Here is a 20953-nt window from a genome sequence, read left to right on the forward strand (position 1 = left end):
TAATTTTCGTGGATGTATATTTAATTTGATAGATATCGGTAAAATTATATACTAATAAACGAGTGCATGGATTGCTGAAACTGTTGGTCCAGTGGGGTGTCACACTGACAAAAAAATTAATAACATGGTCAAACCATATAAACCACTCGGACCAATGCTAATATGTGAAATATTTTTATAGACAATATTAATACCAGTATCAATATCCGAAACGATGCTCGATACTTTTAGTTTTTCGAACTTCTCATAATTTGAAATTCAAAGTATGAGCTGCAAGTAAACCTGTCCAGCGCAATCATCATGCTTACAATAATATTATTGAAATTTATCTTCATTTTTTCTGGGACCATTGATCTATTGACTTTTATCTTCTAATTAGGTTACTTACTAAAGCATACAAGCAGACAATATAATTACAACTTACTTTATTTAAACAAATAAACTCACGTCGCCTTTTCAACTTGATGTCCTAAAATTTAGAGTTTGCCAACTTGTACCTAGGACCCAAAACTAGACCTGAGTACAAGGTAAGTATCCGCTAATTTTCCTATATTTTATACTCGATTTAACTTATCCAAATTGTTACTTTGATTTGATTTGTTTAAACGAGTGTCTAAGTATTCGTCAAAAACTTTAATACTTACAAGTTATTCCTTCCGTTTCTAAATAAATATCATTATGATATTTTCCACACATATTAAGAAAATGACGAAAATATATGTAAATTATTACTCTTTTCGTTTTATATTAAGTGTCGTTTTAGAGAAATTTTTCGTTGCAAAATAACTGCCATTTTAGTATTTCAATGCAAAATTTATTAATTTTATTCTTAATTTTATTTATCTATTAGTTGAAATATATGTGTAATGATGTTTTTTAGAAAATATGCAAACTTAAATAATTTCTTAATCTATATGCACAAATCTAAAATAACATTTAAAATGAAACATATGGCTTACTAATTACACCTCTTTAAGCAATAGTATTTAAGATAAATAAAATTATTTATAAAATCAGTGCAGTTTACAATTAATTTTAAAATAAGTATAATTTGCATTAAAATTGTAAAGTAACACTTTTTGTGTAATAAAAATGTTAAAATTATACTTATTATGAAACAGACGAAGTATTTGACTTGTTTTGTTATTTAATCAAATCTATCACTTGATTTAACATATTAAATTATTTGAATCTGTTACTTATATCTTACGTATTTAAAACTCATTTCTTCTAAATAAAATTGATTATTTGGATTTGATATTATAATGAAGACTTTGATTTTAAAAACACATTTTTTTGGGTTTTGTTGATGACAACACTTATTAAGTATAATTATTATATCAAATAAATGAGTAACAAGTAAATGGGGTAAGTATTAACAAAACTCATAGTACTTGACTACATCAAGTATTTACTTTTTTAAACCAGTTATTAGGCAAGTAGCTGATACAAGCCGAGTAAAGAGTAACTATTATCAGCCCTACCCAAAACCAGTTGGTTGATTCACTGGCCAAGGCCACACTGTAACGTTTCATTTTTCACCAACTAGCTTGGTCGAAACTGCTCTTTAATCAAATTGGTGTTGAAAAAAGTCAACTTGCTATGAGCCGTTCGGCAATTCCCAGTTGCCCAGTTGATTGGCTCATCTTATTTAAAAATGTTAATAAGCACTCTTGTTTGCTTAAAGTTCATTTAACTACACTACATTAGCGGAAATTGTTCCAAACTCCAATATAACAACTAGATTAACGAAAAGTGTTTACCATTACGATTAAACGTGTAATTTTTTTTTAAATGCAACTAGTATTCTTGTTTTAGTAAAAAATGCATAATAATAATAATGTAATCGAGTTTTAACTATACTTAGAGATATATAATTAGATAGATAATTATTGAAAACTTTACCATAGTCTTAATTCAGAAATTTAACTTATTGTTATACAACTTATTGTTATAAGTTGCTCAAAAAAACTTATTGTTATACAATAAACACATTGAATTGTGATTTTTCTGCAACACACATTAAACATCAATTAGGACACATGTATATTGTGTTTATGATTTAATGTTGACATTATAGTTTAAGATCCCGTCACCCATGCTAAGGAGATCGTAGAGATATATTTCCATATATTATATATATGCCTTTGTAAGTATTTGTATTAGAAAAAGTTTTCCAAGGCGCATGATTAAGGTATATGGCTTATAGAAGTAAGTGGACAACGGGGTTTGGTAAAAGACATAGCACATGACCCCTAACTTTAATCCAATTATACATGTATATAAACTACTATCTTAATTTTACTAGCTAATTCTTTGCTAAAAGGTCTATTTTCTCAATAGACAAGTGTTTGGACTGCAAAGCTTGGCATCGCATGTTTGGTTATGGTAGCTACTGATTTTTGAAAGCGACCAAAAACAAAACAATGCGTTGTCTAATTCTACGAAAGATGACTAAATATTTATTATTCTGTGGTTACAAGAAAAAATAAAATTTTCTTGTTCAATACGTAAGTGAATGATAAACCAACCTGTCTCCCGCCACCAATTTTCAGAATCAGAATTATTACAAGAAGGAAATAACTGGTTGAGCAAAGACACGAACCTAATCTAGTCGACTATTTTGACTTTCCTTCGGTCTATATATTATCCTAAGCAGTAATGGCAGTAAGCATGATCATAATGATTCGTTCTGTTGTATGACTTTTTTGTTTGCTTACATATATATGTAATATATCAAACAACACTTTAGCTAAGTAGAGCGTAAGAAACATCATCACAAGCTTACCTATTTGCTACTTTTTCTATCGAGTGATTAATTAAACACTATATATTTCGTGATTCAAAATTGGAGTTCTCTTATCGCATCATTGCCCAATAAAATTCGAAAGCCAGACCATTGCATATGTTACAAGCTGAAAATAAAGAGGTCCGTCCAGTTTATATATATTTAAGAAAGCCCTAATTGTACCCGATCAATATTACCTATTTCTATGCTCAATACAACTCATAAGCCCATTTATTCTACTAGACTACTAATATTGGGGAAGGTTGAAAGGGCTATAAAGTCTTAACGTAACTTTTATAGGTACACGTAAGTAGGGTTCAGTTAACTCCAAAAAGCCCATGGACGCTGCAGCCCACATTACAAAAAAGTGTCAAGCAGGATAAAAGTCATGCGGCTTTAATGTTCAATCCCAAGTACTGGAGTTTAGATGTCCCTTTTTTGACAAAGAAATGCTATACAATCTACAAAAGTAGATTCCATGTAGAAGCGATAGGAGTCATATCAATGTCCTATCAAATCCTACGAGAAAATAAGGCAAGGTTTCTTACTATTATACTAGCTACTATTATATTATAAACCAAAATTGCAATCAATTTCACTTTCATGGGACTGGATCATTTAAAATCAGTTTGAAGTGGTTATAATAGTAAATCATATAAATGACTATTTTATCATATAACGTAACTGCGATTCTGTTGTACCTCCATAAAAGAGCAAGACGAAAACAGAAAAATAAACTTTATAAAAAGAATATTTCATTTTAATAAAATAGTTCATTTTTCAAAGACATGAACTTTGTCCCCAAAGCAATGTGTGCATTATTTGACATACCAACCTTTTCCACGGCACATGAAACATTGAGATTCCTCTGAATATAGATAGTAATGAAAATCTATTATGTATTCCTCTAAATATACATAATAGATTTTTTAATCAAACAAGTAATGATTTAGGAAGAGACATCGGGAAAAAAGTTTAATTTGCTCACATCTAAGTATCTAACTAACAAATAATTTTTATATATCAAAAAACTCTACCACTATCATCTAATTAACTTTACCATTATCAACAATGTCTTTTAACTAATGATTGTTTATTACCAAAATAAGAAATTCAATGCAAAGATAATCTGTTGGGTTGCAAAATCACTAGATTTTGGTAGTTACTCGCCACTTGTGACATATACATAAGTAAATAAATTGATTTTTTTTTAACAAAAAAAAATATATAAACTTTATATGATACAACACGCTTTACATTAATAAAACTTAACTAAAAGGAAAAGTCACATGAAGAAGTCAAAGAAATGAGAAAAAGGCTTCTTCTTCTTTTTTTTCTTTGAAAAAGAAGAAAAAAGCTTCTTCGAACGCATTGCTTTTTTTTTTTTCATGTGATCTTTCTAGACCACCCACCTCTTTTACTCGCAAACGTATTGCAGTATTGACATATAAATATATAATAGTTTCAACTTTATTACAGTAAGTTATCATATTCGTCGTCCATTCTCTCCAAGAAACAAACAGCTTGAAAAGTATAATTACGACTAACTCAAAAAAAAAGTATAATTACGAGTAGTTATCATAACTTTTTGTTAAATGTATATTAACTAATAAATAAAAAGAATTTATAAATGATAAAAATTGTAAAGTATGTATTCTGGACCGTCGGATCAACTGAAACTCCAAAGTGGAATATCAGCATCTTCGTAGAAGTACGCATCGACCATATTCGTCGTCGAGTTCAATGGAGGAGAGTAATTAAACGGAGCTCCATCGTCGAAGAAGAACATCCCGTTATGTTCATTATCATACCACGATGATGATGGATTCATCAAAGACACATGATTCTCCACGAAAGACCCTATCAAAGATTGCATGCCGTCATCATCAGGATGATGATCATGATCGGACGGTGACGAGACAGCTGATGAAGAAAGGGCAAAAAGATCAGATGAATTGTTTGCAGCTTGAGCGGCAATTTTTTGGATGGATTTAGGGGACAAAATGGTCATTTCATCTAATAGATGATGAGAAGAAGCAGAACTAGGGAAGTTGAGATTGGCTTGAGGGCCTTTGAGACACAAGAGTGCAACATCATAAGCCCTAGCTGCTGCTTCAGCTGTTGAGTAAGAGCCCAACCAAATCCTTGTCTTTTTATTTGGTGCCCTAATCTCAGACACCCATGATCCCCAACTTCTCATCCTCACTCCTTTGTACTTCTTAATTTTATTCTTCTTAATCTTAGGAGAAGACGAAGAAGGTGAAGACTGAGATGGTGAAGACAAAGACATTTCCTTCTTGATCTTGAGTTCTTGCTTCACCATTGTAATGTTGTTGTGTGTATTGATCAGAGACTACGTAGGTTGATTGGACAATGTGGTATTTATCAAGCGATGAGGAGATTGTTCTTGAGTTCTTATTGCTGTTGGTGTTGGATATTGATTTTTGGATGAGTGTTAATGTGAGGTGAGGAGATTATATGGTCCAGATTATATATAGAGGTAGATTGATATGAAGGGGTATGGGAGACGAGGGGAGGAATACTATTATTTGATATAGATCTAAAATAGGGTCAAATGTGATAGTATGGTTTATTGTGTATGAATGTGACATTTTGGTGCATGACAGATGTTTTTCTTCTATTTTTTTCGTTTATCATAGCAAACTGTCAATCGTCAATCGTCATTAATACAAATTTGATTCTTTCTCATTTTAAAATAATTATTTTTATCTTTCGAATCTAATTATTTATTTCGAATTTGGATGCATATTAAGTGTTCAAAGTTCGAACAAAGAACGTGAACATGGCTTTTTTCTTCTTTTTTTCTTTTCTTGAACTGTGAACATGGTTTTCTTTTAGCCTTTTTGCTAGATTTGCATCTTCTTATTAATTTTCTGTAATGTTACTTGTTACTCAAAATAGAATAACTAAGAATCTTGAAATTTAGAGGAAACTATATATATACAGATGTCAATCGGTATACTATTACGTAAACATTTATCCATTATAGGAAAACATAATTTGTTTAATCTTATCTTTATAAAAAAACTTCTTTTTAAAAAAAATCAAAATGGTTAAATCTGGATCTACTAAAGTTAAAGATACATATTTAATTTTTAACTGAGAGGTGTAATTTATGTATAGACATTTTCTCGGATATTTAAATAGGTCGTAAACAATGGATCCATATCCATATGACCATATATGTGGAAGTAATAATTTTACACTAAAAGGAAATAGATCCTTGGTCTGGATCAACATGTTAAATTATGTTATAATGGAAACTACTGGATCACCACTGCGTCTATTGACATTTGTCCAAAGAATAATTAGTGAGTGGAGCCAATATTGCTAGGAATAGTATAATACTATATAGTTTTATTCAAAAACAAAATACTATATAGCGTACGGAAATCGGAAACCACTTGATGAGCAAATCGAGAACGACGAGAAGTGATTCTACTAAATACAATATTCATTGATTGAGACATCAATTTTCTTTTAGAGTTATTTTCATTGCAGGTCAGGAGATTATAGTATTGACTATCACCACTGTCAGGAGATTATAGATTACAGCTACATTTAACGCGTTAAGTCATATACGATCTTTCCAAGAAAGAGATGGATGGTTTAGTAAAGAAAGAAAGAAAGAGATGGTTAGTTATGGAGTGTACGTTTACGGATTAAAACATGAGGTCTAATCTCAACTCTCAAGTTAATACTTGTCTTATTCATCAAAAAGCTTGACGGTAAAGTCTCAACATGCACATAAATGTTCTTTGTTGTAATATTTTATCGTTTGTTTCAGTTAATAAAACTTTACTAGAGTATGATTGGATAGTGTTAAGTAATGAGAGAAAATTAAAGTGGATGAAGTGGAGTTAAACAAAACAAAACAAAAAACAGAAATCAGCTCAACTTCTTAACTCTGCACTAACCTAACGAAAAAGAATAATAGTAAATATGTTTTACTATGTTTAAACAGTAATTAGAATAAAAGAAGTCAAGCTGATTTTTAAGATTGGCACAACAAAAAACTGAAACCAGAGTAAATGTTCTTCCCACTCAAAATATATGGTTAATTATGCTTTCCAAAAGCCACATTCTTAGATTGACGTCTACCAAAGCGAATTATTCTAACTATCTAAGTCCCAAACGTGTATGGTTTTAAACCCGCCATGTATATGCGGCGTCACAATGATTTCTTTTTTAATCTTTGTTCAACGTTAGTATAATATTCTATTATAATTTCTGCAATATATTACATAAACAATTTTATAACCGATAGTTTATTTTTTTATAAAAATTTACAGAATATTCTGAGTTGTTTTATAAGGATTTATGACTTGCGATTATATCTATACCGTACTAACTATCTGGACTCTAAACTCGGCTCTTATAATAGAAACTAGATTTTGACCCGCACGCCCGTGCGGGTATATATTTTTCTAAAAGATGTTATTTTTCATGTCAATATTAGAGCTGGGAAAAAAATCCGAATCTAAAAAATTGAACTGATTCCGATCCAAAAGGGAAATACAAAACCCAAACCGAAATTGATTAAATATCAAAATTTTGGTATTTAGAGAACTGAAACCGAATCCGATCCGAATCGAAATATTTCAGATATCTGAATGTATTCGAAATATATATATATATATTATTTTTAGACTTAATGTATATAAAAACATCCAGAATATATATGGTACTTATAAGTTGGTTTAAATAATTGAATATATATATATATATAAATAGTCAAATGTAAATATCTAAAATAGTTAAAATATACTCAAATGACCAAAAATACTTAAATAGTTATTAATTCTCCATCTAAATATTTAAATCAAAAAAAATTATATGTTAAGTTCACATATTCTGATATATGCTATTCAAATTTATATGTAATATATTATTTTGTTTATATATTTTTAGAAATTTAAAGTATATAATGAATTTAAATGGGTTATCCAAACCTGAACAAACCCGCAAAGATCCAAATCGAATCCAAACCAAAATTTAGAAATATCCAAATGGGACTGAAATTTTTGACACTGAAAACCCGAAACCCAAACAGACATAAACTAAACCAAAATAGGTACCCAAATGCCCACCCCTAATTCACAATCTATTTTTTTCCTTTAAAACACATGAAACATATAATTAATAGTATTTCATATGTACTATCATATAAATTAATCACATATATTATATTTTCAATAATCACATATATTGAAAACATTTTTTAATAATGGTTATTGGAAAATATTTTAGTAAAAATAAAATTTTAAATATATTTATATTCTAAATCAACTTTAAACTATATTTTGATTTGAAATATGTTTATAAAGTTTAAATTTTGTTTTATGATTGTTTTAGACAAATGATATTTTTAGATAATTAGATTACTTCATTCTCGTATATTTTAAAGTTGACATAAATAGATAGTTTCTCATAATATAATAGATTTATAATTTTTTAATAACATAAATTCATTTTTTTCTTTATATACTGATATTTATGTTTTCAAACAATATTATATCCTTTTATACTGATATTTATGTTTCCAAACAAACCTATCTTTTTAAACTGATATTAGTGTTTTCAAACAAACATATTTTTTTTTAAACTGCTATCTAAATTTCCAAACAAACATTTTTTAAAAAATGTTATCTATGTTTCCAAACACAAACCAAACCTAATTTGTACCTTTGTTTTAATAATATAGATTCTATTTATTGTATACAACCAAAAAGGTGTTAGTCATTTGTACGTAAAAAGTGAATGATTATAAAAGCCAAAACCGGTTGATTACCTTTTTTGATCAAAACCGGTTGGTTACTTTAACCGAATGATTTAAATACATAAAGACCAAAACATGACCATATATGTAATGTACGGAGGTCATCAATATCGTAAGTTATATTTGCGTATCATGCTCAACTTGTAAGGCATCATAGTCGAAAGTGCAAATTATTCTCATAAGTCATAATTATACGTATATCATATGGATATGAAGTGCAAATATGTTTAAGTGTTAGATATGATCCAGTGACAAAAAATAAATATGATGGGCTTCAAGTCAACCATATCCAATAGCAAAGCCCTTCTCGAGATTTAATTATTTTAGGTTTAGGAGCAGTGGCATTTCCTGTAAATATTTAGAAAAAGTAATGGTTATTTTTTATTTGTACTTCAGTTTTAATAGTATAGATGTATTAATAAATTTTCAGTTAAACCACTATAATAAAACAACTTCTATTTGTTTTTGTATATGTCTGATACTAGTATTTTACTGTAAACAACTTCTATTAATAAATTTTCAGTTAAACCACTGTAAGAAAACAACTTCTATTTGTTTTTGTATATGTCAGTTAAACTCGTCAATTTTATCATTGATCATATTTTCGTTAAAATATTTATTACTGTATTGTGTCACAAAGTCTAGATTAATATCTGATGAATAATGTAACAAAAGTCCAAAGAAAATAATATATGGTGAGAAATGAGAAGAAAGAGTGAAGTAAGAAGAGTGGGAGAAGATGATGATGCCATATATTGCTATAGATAGATAAGAGAGTGACTTCAAATTACAGCTGTTCTCAATCTGTCTCGTTGCTACCCGAAACCAAACCGCGTTATCTCTCGTCAAACTCACTCCTAATCAATATACTATATGCTAAGATTTGTATAAACAATTGTAAAGGAGAAAGCAAGCATATATATAGATTTAAGAAATAATAAAAGCATATATAGCTTTAGGACGCGCAAAGATGCACATGATCTTCTGTGAGAAAAGAATGGGAGGTGACATGTTCTATGTGGACAGCCTTGACTTCCTCACAAAGCTTACGACTAATCAATCATGAGGTGGTACTTTTGTTCTCTTCGTCTTGAGATTTCACACTTTGGTTTTACGCAAAAACTCTCTAAATGAGAGAATATGGGCAAATTTTGTCAGCTTTCCAGCAAAAAGTATGCGTTTGCATGATGTTAAAGAAGCATCTTGATCGTGGTTTCTTTCAGTTTCACTTTTTGAATATTAACACTTGTAGTTTCATGTCATAACAAGAAGAATCTTGTCAATATACGAATCTAATTGTCCCATACCTTACACTCAAAAGCAAACATAAGAGTATAGAGAATTACCACATATTTATATATCTCTCCAAAAATATCTAAGTTTCAATGTGGGACAATTTTAATAACCACCAAATCTTTTATTTGTATATTCAGATCTATGATTTAGTCGGTTTTGAAAAAGTTAAAACCGAGGTGGGGACATAAAACATGATATATACCTCATACATATATGTATGTTTCGTAAACAACAAAAAAGACTCATTCATAGTTGTTCATATTGCAAGAATAAAGATTTCCTTTTATTCAATATTTGTATTTTACGTTGTGATCGTTCAAACTCGCAGAGAAAAAAAAACCATGTTCATGATTCATCCAATCAGGCGTAGAAAACAAAACAGAAAATGACAAATAATAGCGAGGCGGGAAGGTTCTTCAAGCCCATTTATGAATTTTGTATGGGCCGAAGAAATAATCGTGGGTCCAATCTTAAAAATTTGTTGTTATCCCACCAAACGGAACCCTCTTAACCATTCAGAAGGTAAGCGAGATCAATCGATGACGCGCCACCTCCGTTAAAGACACGCCACGTCGACAATTATTCACAACCTGATTGGCTGATTCCACGTTGAAGCAAGTCACTTCGCGTCGTGCAAAGACCCCCACGTGCTCGTGAACTCTCTCTTTCTCTTTTAGTTTGGTCTGGTTTTGGAAGGGACTTTGACTTTCTCTTGTTGCGCTTAGACTTGGTGAAGAAGAAGACCCGTCGTAGCTTTCCGATGGCGATCAGAGGAATCTTTGCGATTTCAACGGCGGTGTTGCTGCTGTTTCTGCTGACGATTAATCACGGAGAAGCTATATGGCTGACGATTCCGGCAACGGGAGGGACAAAGTGCGTCTCAGAGGAGATACAGAGTAACGTCGTCGTTTTGGCTGATTACTACGTCGTCGATGAGCAGAACCCTGGAAACACGCCTGCTGTTTCTGCTAAGGTACGTCGTCGTATTGGATTGAGTTTTAAAAGTTGTGAACTTTCTATCGGTAGATTTAGTACGGATCAAGAGCAATCATCATTGTTAAGACTTATGGTTTGTTTGTTGTAGGTAACATCTCCATATGGGAACGATCTTCATCACCAAGAGAACGTAACGCATGGTCAGTTTGCGTTCACGACGCAAGAAACGGGAAACTACTTGGCTTGTTTCTCAGTTGATTCAAGTCATCCGCTACCTAATCCGTTGACACTTGGGATTGATTGGAAGACTGGTATCGCCACCAAAGATTGGGACTCTGTTGCTAAAAAGGAAAAGATCGAGGCAAGTTTAACATTACATTGCATCTCCTCTTTCTGATGTGTGTGCTACATCGTTGTGAATGTGTATTGGTTTTTTGTAGGGTGTTGACCTTCAGTTAACAAGACTTGAGGGGTTAGTGCAGGCGATCCGTGAGAACATTAATTATATAAAGAACAGGTACGTCTCTTCTAACTCTTTCGCCGCATCTCTTGAAGTATAACAATCAGAGTTGGAACATAAAAAGTAGTGATGTATAACAACAGGGAAGGGGAGATGCGAGAAGTGAGTGAAGCAACCAACGCAAGAGTGGCTTGGTTCAGTATAATGTCACTTGGGGTTTGCCTTTCCGTTGCGGGTGTACAGATATGGTACCTGAAGCGATATTTCTACAAGAAGAAACTTATCTAAAGACTTTGGTTTGAAGTTGAAGGATACTTTGCTATGTTTAGTAACATCACAGATTCCCATCTTTAGGGAAAAACTCAAAATTGTAGAGTTAACTGGTTACAATTACATTTTCATTTTTTATTTTCTTTCAGATTTATATCGATATTTAGAGATAGGCTTGGGATTTTGAACCGAACTGAAATCTCTGAAATTCGGTTTGATTCGGTAGGTTTTGTAGAAAAATTCGGTTTTTTGTTCAACAATCGATTTGGTTTTCTTTTTAAAAAAAATTGTACACAAATCCGACCAAAATCCGAACCAAATTTAACCAAAATACCTGAATCAAACTATGCGAAATATCTGAACAAAACTACATAATTTAACTGAAATAAATCAATTATCTGAAATTTTAACAAATTTAAACCAAAATCTAACCGAAATCAATAACTTTGTGATATTTTCTTTGTAAGATATTCAAAATCTGAAGTAACCAAACCGAATTTTATTTCAAGTTAATTCGGTAAAATTTATATCAAATCAAATTATCCAAACTAACCGAACCCCGCCGCAAGCTTAGTTAGAGATCATAGTTAGATATCCTTGTGTTTGTGCACAGCTCACCATTGTGTTTTGATTAATCTCTGTTGGAGTATAAAAAAGTAGTTGTGCAACAGTGAAAAAGGAGTTTTAATGCTCATAAAAATAAACAAATTGTTGTTGTTGATGAATCAAGATGAGAAGACAAAGGATAAGGAAGAGACGGAGATAAGAAACATGATAAAGAAGTAGCTAAGAGAGGAGACAGTGGCAGTTGAGATGCTTCCAGCTGGACCATTAGCAGGGTTACCCGGCAAGGAACCACCACCCGAATGTGTATTGTTTTTTTGCAGGGTGTTGAGCTTCAGCTAACGAGACTTGAGGGATTAGTGCAGGCGATTCGTGAGAACATCGATTATATAAAGAACATGTACATCTCTAACTCTTTCGCTACATCTCTTGAAGTAAGACAATCAGACAAGCAAATTTTGGATGCAGGGAATGTGAGATTCGAGAAGTGAGTGAAGCAACCAACGCAAGAGTGTCTTGGTTCAGTATAATGTCACTTGGGGTTTACCTTTCCGTTGCAGGTGTACAAATATGGTACCTGAAGCGTTATGTCCACAAGAAGAAACTCATCTAAAGACTTTGGCTTGAAATTGAAGGATACTTTGCTATGTTTAGTAACATCGCAGATTCCCTCCCACCTTCGAAAAGAGGGAAAATCTCAATGATTGTAGAGTCAACCGGTTACAGTCACATTTCATTTATATCTTCTTTGAAACATTATATATCTATATTTAGAGATAGGGCTGGGGTTTTGAACCGAACCAAAATCTCTGTTAGAAATTCGGTTTGATTCGGTAGGTTTTCTAGAAAACCTCGGTTTTGGGTTCAGCAATCGATTTGGCTTAAAAAGAAAATTATACATAAACCCTACCAAAATCTGAACCAAATTAACTGAAATAACTGAACCAAACTAATCGAAGTTAACTGAAGCTAATCGAATTTATTTGAAGTTTTAACAAATTAAACCAAAATCTAACCGAAACCAATAACTTTGTAGGATTTTTGAAAACCGAACTAACCAGACCAAACTTTATTCTGAGTTAATTCGATAAGATTTATATAGAACCGAAATACCCAATTCCGTACTAACCGAACCCACAAGCCTAGTTAGAGATCATTGAGTTTGTGTACAAATCACATTGTGTTTGTGTTTTGATTGATCTCTCTTGGAGTAGAAAAATGTAGTTGTTCAACAGTGAAAAAGGAGTTTTAATGCGCGGAAAAATAAACAAATTGTTGTTGTTGAATCAACATGAGAAGACAAAGGAGATGGAGATGAGACACGTGATAAAGAAATAGCTAAGAGAGGAGAAAGTGGCGGTTGAGATGCTTCCAGCTGGACCATTAGCAGGGTTACCCGGCAAGGAACCACCACCTGGAGGAATCACAAACGATCCTGGTGAAGCTGCTATGAATCCTGGACCATCATAATCCGGTGAAGGCGCCGGTGCATACATTAGATCCTTAGGAACAGTGTCAGGTGGAGCTAGAAGCGGCGCAAATCGTTGAGGCCCTGCATTTGATATATATCACATTAGGACCGGACGATTCTAGCAGGTGGTTTCTTCTATGAAACAGATATGTAAAACTTACCGGGACACCGTGGTTGTAGAGAGTTAGACAGCCTGCAAAAATCAGGAGAGAAAGAGATGGTTAAAAGTCTTGTGATAAGAGAGGTTTAAGGTAATGTGTAAGTTAAACTTACATGGTCAAGATGGTGCCGTTAGCGAAACCATTGTAATCACAAGTCGTTACATTACAGCCAGCGCTACTCTGCTGAACAGTGATGTTACCGAGCATGAGGTTGCTGTTTCTACACTGCATACTCGAGCAAGATACGGCTAAAGAAGCAGGCTCACAATACAAACTGCATCACGCAAACACAAACACACACCACAACCAATTTAACATTAGCTTGAGAGAAGGAAGGATGATTTTGGATATTGTTTTTACCTGCGGCTCCCAAGCGCGCAGCTGCATTGCACGCAGTGACCTGCGGCTAGAGCGTAGCTACCATTTGGAACTATCAATCCGAAATCCGAAGCATACTTGGGGAAGTTTGAAGCACAAGCTGATGAAGAATATACATAACCAATCATTAAAACAGAGCTCAGCAACCAAACACAAAGATGCAAACTTTTTGGCAGCTCAAAACTCACACCAACGCACGACAATTAGAGAAACATTAACTAACTATTAAACTAACAATAGAAACTACTATAAAGATCATAACTTTATAGACCTGACCTGACAAAGGAACGGCGAGGATATCACCGGAGCTAACATCAGGAGCACCCATAGCATTCACATTCATCAAATCAGAAACAGTAGTCTCATACCTCCTCGCTATCCCCGCCAACGTATCAACCCCTCTCACCACATACGACAGATAAACCGCAGGCAAAGAATCATCACTCCCGTTGAAGCAAGCGCAAGGGAGAGGGACAACAAGACTCGTCCCGACATCGAGCAACGACGGATCAGCAACCGAGTTAGCCTCCTGGATCTGCTCGGCGGAGACCAGACCGCCGTAGACGGAGCCGGCGATGGAAGCTAGCGTGTCGGAAGGGCGGGTCTTGTAGCGCGTGGAGAGTGATTTACGGATGCCGTCGAGGCAGGAGCAGGTGAGGGGGATTTTGAGGAAGAGGTTGGAAGGGAGGATGTGGTTCTCGACGTCAGGGTAGGAGATGTCGATGGCGTTGGCGAGGAGGAGGGAGATTGGGTCTGTTTGGAAGAGGGACGCTACTTCCGAGACTTTGAGGTCGGTGTAGAGGGTGTAGCCGAGTAAGGAGTTGCACGTGTCGTTGCTCGAGCACGGCTCGATGGTTGATTTAGCCGTTGTTGATGTGGAGAGTAAGCTCGAAGCTAGGAGGAGAAGGACAATCTCTCTCATGCTCTCTATCTTTCTATTACAGAACAATGGACAGAGTAAGAAGTCTCAGGAGTTTTGTAGAGAGAGAATCTTTCTTCTTCTTCTTTCTTGTTGAGGAGAGAGAGTGAGAGTCAGAAGAAAAGTAGAAACTTTTTTGAAATGGAGGAGAGAGAGAGAGAGAGTAGTAGACAAGTGTGTTGTACAGAGTGAACAGAGAAGGTTCGATCTCCGAGACATGACAGATGTTTGTTGTGACTGATTTGCCCTTTTCTCTGTAACTCGTTTGACCGGTTAAAGACAACCCGTTGCCATGAATGAGAAAACCGGAAGAAGGATATTGCGGTAAATTAATGACTTTAAGGCTGAGGCCCACTTAAAAAGGCCCATTTTACTTTTTAGAGGAGCGAAAGCAAAGAATCTTCTTTGAGCTAACTAATATTCTTTACTTTGGGAGAGCAGAGAGCTACATAATATTTTAGAAACCTAAAAATGGCTTAACTGGTTAAGTTTAAATCTTGTGATACATTAGAGCAAGAGCCGGTTTTGAAAAACATTCAACTTGATTAAGAAAAATATATGTATTGACCACTTAGTTTTCGTTACGTAATTGTTTCAAGTTCTATAAATTAATTTCAGAGCGAATTAATAAAAGTAAGGTGAAAGCATTAGTATAACTGAATACAAAATGGGCATGTTTTAATGAGGATGTTCAATATTAAATCTAAATCCTTTTTCTTTTCTTTTTTATTTGGCTTTCAACAGTAGCTCTATGGCTTGAAGAATTCAATTACACACGTTGCATGTTCAAACTTTACCCTCGACTTTATCATTAACAAGAGGGATCAGGAGTTCCATCTTGTTCCTTGGTGTACAAGGAGTCCTAGGAGTTCCAGGTTGTTGCTGAGAAAGCATATGACTTACATATCCATAAAACGTGCATCCCACGAGTGTGATTCCACATCCAACACCATTCATCGGTGATATCGGGTTTCGGAATATCATCCATGAAACCAGAACAGCCACTGCAACCTACAAAATCATCACATCTGATGAGTTTAGGTTTCAAAATTTGTTTGGAACAGCCAAAAGACCGAAAGGGTTACGAGTTGTTCGTTATTTTACCTTAAGGTTTCCAGCTACATTGAATGTAACTGCTGTTGTGGAGTGAATGACATAGAAGATGGAGAAGTTAAGACAGAAAGCTACAACACCTGAGCTTAAAATCATGATGAGAGCCGACCATGGAGAAGAGTGCGCTTCAAACCAATCCAATATCCCGTTGCCTTCCAGTAAAAACGCCGGTACTCCAAGAATCATTGTCGCAAAAGGAGCCATATAGTACACCGTGTTGATGCTAAAACATAGAGACAAGATTCACAACGAGGAGGGAACAAACACTAAGTTTCATACTTTCAAAATACATCATGTGAAACTAAATATCAGAAACCTAATCATGACCGGAACTGGACATAACTCACTAAAACATTGGTTTTGACCTTAAAATTTTTAGAGGTTATTTACATAGACATATGTTTACAAATTATGAAAAAAAATATTTATTAAAATTATTAGTAAAATGTTTATGACCCTAAAATCTCATATCCGGAAACTTAAGGAATCAGAACACTGACCTATCAAATTTGTAACCGTGAAGAAGAGATTCAGCAAGAATGGTCTTAGTAGAGGTAGCTAAACAACCAAACAGAGCAGCACAGAAACCAAACACGTTAAAGCTAAGTTCTGTAATAGAAGTCAGAAAAATCCCTCCTACAATTGGAACCAACGACGCCCAAATACGCCAATTGAAATATTTCCTCCATACCAACCACTGTAACACAACTGCCCTCCCAAGAAAAAAAAAATAACATAAAGAACTTATCAGAACAAGAAACAAAAGATCACTGTTTTCTTGCTGTGCAAGTCTTGTAAAAAAAAACCTGTTGTTGCTGGAGTGAAGGATTTGATTGTCTGCATAAAAGAGACAGGGATGTATCTAAGACTGATGTTTCCTAACACAATGTTGATACAGAAGACGAATGACATTGGGAAGATCCTCTTCCATCGATCTTCTGGATCAACAACGATCAATGGTTTAATCTTCAGGACTTTGATTACAATGTATGCTCCGATCGATGAACATATGAAATGAACGCATGAGACCGACAGAGGGAACTTGAAATCCAGTTTCTGCAACATAATGTTTTCAATCAAAAACGTCTTAGAAAAGACGTAAACTCATTTTGTATCAGAAGTTGTTATTATGTACCTGGAAGATCCATTTGTTCATGATGATAACTGTAACGTTGAAACCCCACCATTGAAGAATGGCTAACAGAGATCTGATCATGCTCCATTGATGCCAAAGACTACCTTCCTCCATCATTTCTTTTCTCACTCTCTGACTCAGTCGAAATGAATCTGAGAGGAGAGAAGATGAGGAACGTTTTAGGAAGGTGGCTTAGGAGATGCTAAATAGGAAAGGCCGTAACGGTAAGCTCTCTGCTTCCATGCGATTTGTTTCGGATTCTCTTCTCTTCATCAATGTTAAACGTTTCCCTTTCTTGTTGCCATGAGAATAATGTTTTGCTCCTACGTAGGTTTCCTTGTGATTAAAGAAACTTTCCCTCTTTAATGCTTATAGTCATTTAATAATGAATATTAAACCAATTCAGTGGTTACAACTTACTATAATTTTAGAAATAAAAATAAATAAATAGAAGTCTAACTCTTGTCCGAAAGTAGAAACTTATTTTTCACTGAAGAGAAACTTCATTAGACTTGGCAACAACTGATAGTGTTCTAGGCTCGAAAAACAGTAGAGCATGCACAAACTCGCTGAGAAAAACAGAGTATACACGAACACGCTTTAAAAACAACACTTTTATCCTATTGTCTATCACTTATTTGTTTAATTACTATAAATGCTAAATGAATACTATAATTTATTTATTTTTGTTTAGAATTGTGAATAAGATAATTTGGTGAGTAATGTTAAATTGAATAATATCTCTAGAGATCAAAAGATACAAAATCGTCTGATCTCGATCGCTAGTGTGGTCTTATCCTATTGTTTTCTTGTCTTTTCCCATGTGATGCTAAAATTGCTTGACAAAAAAAACTGTAGGACTAAAAGAAAAAGGTTCGAATTGAAAACAGAAAAGTGACCAACAGATATATGATGCCCATACTACAGAACTTCAATAACAAGAACATGACTTGAATCCTATCCAAAGATTCCCATTCCTAGCATGTGCTCACTCCTTTTAGGTTTTTATTTTAATTTGCTTCACCTTTCTATATTATAAAGTTCCTTTTTATGTGTTCTGTATATAACCTTGTAGGACTACTTTTATTTCCCTCAAAATTGATAAGATCGTATAGATACACGGATTATCTACCACGAAGTGGGTGAGCAAGACTTGTAGCGAGTTAACTAGGCAGTAACCAGCTACTTGAAATCTATTTTGGTTTTTTTAAAAAAAAAATATCTATCTGTAGGCATAGCATTGTGTTTAGGAAAAGGAATTTATACGGTATGTACATTGTAAATAAGAAACTGCAATATTAAAATCCCACGACCCAAAAAGAAAAATTCAACCAACAATTATAACATTTTTTTCTTTTGGTTCGACGTATCAGAGCACTCCGCACTCCGGTAGTTTTAGGTAATTTTTTTACAAGTGAATTACATACAGTATCAGTATGTAATTAAAGACATCTGATTTTAGGAATTTTTATTTTAGATTTTAACCACTTCGGATCCTCTAGTACTCTTACTGTATATCTTAGTTTACATAAAATCAGCATAAAAAGTTGAACCCTGGACTTCCTTGTATGAGAAGGTCGGACCAATCCGATCCAACCGGTTCATATCGGTTTGTATTGGTTAAAGACATAATAACTTTGATAACTGTGAGTCAAATAGTATAAAGGAAGTATGTGGGATGGTCTAATTGAAAAAGTGATGATACATTGAAACTCATCACTACACAATCACATCACATGTCAATGTCTTGTTTCAAGTGTTGGGCTGTTTTAGCTCTTTGATATTGAAGCCTGTCTGTTCCTTCTCCTTTTTCTTTAGATCACGTGAACGCTCAAAAACTTGACCTACACGTAAATGTTATCACACCCCCCCCCCCCCCCCAACTCTATGAATTAGGTCAATCTAGCTCCAAAACTTTAATTATTACTTATTCCCATTTGTTGGATATATGAGCACGTGATTTCAAGTTTGTGAATACAAATAGAATACTTAAACTTGGCGATTTTCAAGATCATTAGCAAATGGGGAGAAGTTTCATCAAACCCTAAGATAAATCTGATTTTGTTTCGCTCAAAGAAGAAAGAAGTGTAGATGAAGCGATATGTGGTCTTGATAGTGCAGATTTTGCCCATGCGATGTGAGATAGCCATTTATATTCGAGAAGCAAACATAATAATTCTCGCACGGAAATAATATATGCACTAAAGCAAATCAATCTATGTAAACACACATGAGTCAACTGATTTTGAGTTTCTAACTGAAACTTGAACATGATGAAGTTGTGTTTATATTTATCAAAATTACGTTCTATATTCATCTTTTTTATGCTAGATGCAAATAGATTATCGAAATAGTATCCAACTATACTATACAAACACCAAGATCATATAAATTATTAACAAGATAATTTCTTTAGCATTCATAACTAGAAGAGAAAAAGGAAAATTATTTAAATTATCAATATCTGACTAGTTTTAGCTTGAGTTTTAGTCCAAATAGTTTATATGGTGGGTGATAACAGATGATCGGTCAATCTCATGACATTAGTTAGAAGGTATTCTAAATTTAGATTAGACAGTATGTTACGTTTTCGGGATAGTCTAATATGTAGCACTAAATACGTTCTTTTCGGAGTCAATCGAATTAACCGATAAGATTTATCAAAAGAAAAAAGAGAAATTATGTTATCAAAATTGAAATATCGATCGATAATCTTATTCGTGGTTAAGTCTTATTTCAATAAAAATGTGAATATTACCAATTTTCAGGTTTGTGACAGAAGTATATAGGTGATAAGAAGCATAGGAAAATGAAAAGAAACACTTAAATAGAGACTCGATTTGTAGTTAAGTTTCATCATCTTCCATGGGACTCTGTGGAGAATAAATTCTATATAGATGAATATAACATATATGTATTTGCTACAAAACATTTTTGACCCATATTTTTAGTGGAATTATGTAGGAGCTTCAACGTTCGCGCCGATGTCCTATTACTCCTACTGCAGGAAATTATAATTAGAGGTGTTTTATTTTTTCATATAACCGAACATGGTATGATAGTATAGTTTTATCGGCCTAAATTTGGTTTAAGTTAACAAAAACACAAAAAAAATTTGAAGTAAATTTTGTCAGCTCCCAAATAAAAACTTGAAGTTAAGGTGAGTAGATATAGAATTGAATTATGTCGAGAATGGAGAGAGACCTCCAAAATCACTCACACATATCAAGAGAATGATGACTTGTCTTGGTAGGTCCCTTGGATTTCGGATACATTCTCTTCTGAGTTTCGAATACTACAAGTGGATGTTTCTCGGCCAGAACGTCCAAACTTCTTAAAAAAAAGAAGCATATAATATCTGTTCGCAGTATATATTTTCTAGATTATTGATTAGTTTTAAATAATACTATCTGATGCACATGCCACGGATCCACATGCGATCAATCATCCAATGTCAAGTATCTGTTTAATTTTATATCTGGCAAGAAGATCGGGACACTCTTCCTCTAATCGGTAAATTAATACAAAAATGGATTCAAATTACTAATAACTTGCTGAATCAAAGTCCCTAGATACTAAAAAAATTTATTGATCTGTGACAGCAAAGTTGGTTTGAAACATCATATTTCAACCCACAAAACTCGGATTCAAACCCCACTGTT

At 33.5% G+C, this 20953-nt stretch overlaps 4 protein-coding genes across 4 annotated transcripts; 1 reads left to right on the forward strand and 3 right to left on the reverse strand.

The window, feature by feature from the left end:
- Positions 1 to 4220: 4220 nt before the first annotated feature.
- LOC108822152 (ethylene-responsive transcription factor ERF012-like) lies at positions 4221 to 5283 on the reverse strand. The gene has a single exon (XM_018595177.2). The coding sequence runs from the start codon at positions 5109 to 5111 to the stop codon at positions 4458 to 4460; it is 654 nt and encodes a 217-aa protein (XP_018450679.1). The 5' UTR covers positions 5112 to 5283; the 3' UTR covers positions 4221 to 4457.
- Positions 5284 to 10527: 5244 nt separating this feature from the next.
- Positions 10528 to 11692, forward strand: LOC108822006 (transmembrane emp24 domain-containing protein p24delta5-like). The gene is made up of 4 exons (XM_018595018.2): positions 10528 to 10857; positions 10969 to 11181; positions 11261 to 11337; positions 11424 to 11692. Exons 1-4 carry the CDS (start codon positions 10645 to 10647, stop codon positions 11566 to 11568), a joined length of 648 nt encoding a protein of 215 aa, XP_018450520.1. The 5' UTR covers positions 10528 to 10644; the 3' UTR covers positions 11569 to 11692.
- A 1583-nt stretch (positions 11693 to 13275) lies between these two features.
- On the reverse strand, positions 13276 to 15204 carry LOC108819501 (lysM domain-containing GPI-anchored protein 1-like). The gene is made up of 5 exons (XM_018592551.2): positions 14401 to 15204; positions 14107 to 14224; positions 13859 to 14020; positions 13747 to 13778; positions 13276 to 13666 (listed from the first exon to the last, which is right to left on the reverse strand). The coding sequence occupies exons 1-5, from the start codon at positions 15044 to 15046 to the stop codon at positions 13401 to 13403; spliced, it is 1224 nt and encodes a 407-aa protein (XP_018448053.1). The 5' UTR covers positions 15047 to 15204; the 3' UTR covers positions 13276 to 13400.
- A 501-nt stretch (positions 15205 to 15705) lies between these two features.
- On the reverse strand, positions 15706 to 17664 carry LOC108821657 (GDP-mannose transporter GONST5). The gene is given in 5 exon segments (XM_056996925.1): positions 15706 to 16054; positions 16148 to 16379; positions 16657 to 16930; positions 16933 to 17212; positions 17292 to 17664. Coding segments are annotated over 5 exon segments (1128 nt in total). The 5' UTR covers positions 17409 to 17664; the 3' UTR covers positions 15706 to 15829.
- Positions 17665 to 20953: the final 3289 nt, after the last annotated feature.

The sequence above is a fragment of the Raphanus sativus genome, unplaced genomic scaffold (assembly GCF_000801105.2).
Source record: "Raphanus sativus cultivar WK10039 unplaced genomic scaffold, ASM80110v3 Scaffold0430, whole genome shotgun sequence".
Classification (NCBI taxonomy): Eukaryota; Viridiplantae; Streptophyta; class Magnoliopsida; order Brassicales; family Brassicaceae; genus Raphanus; species Raphanus sativus.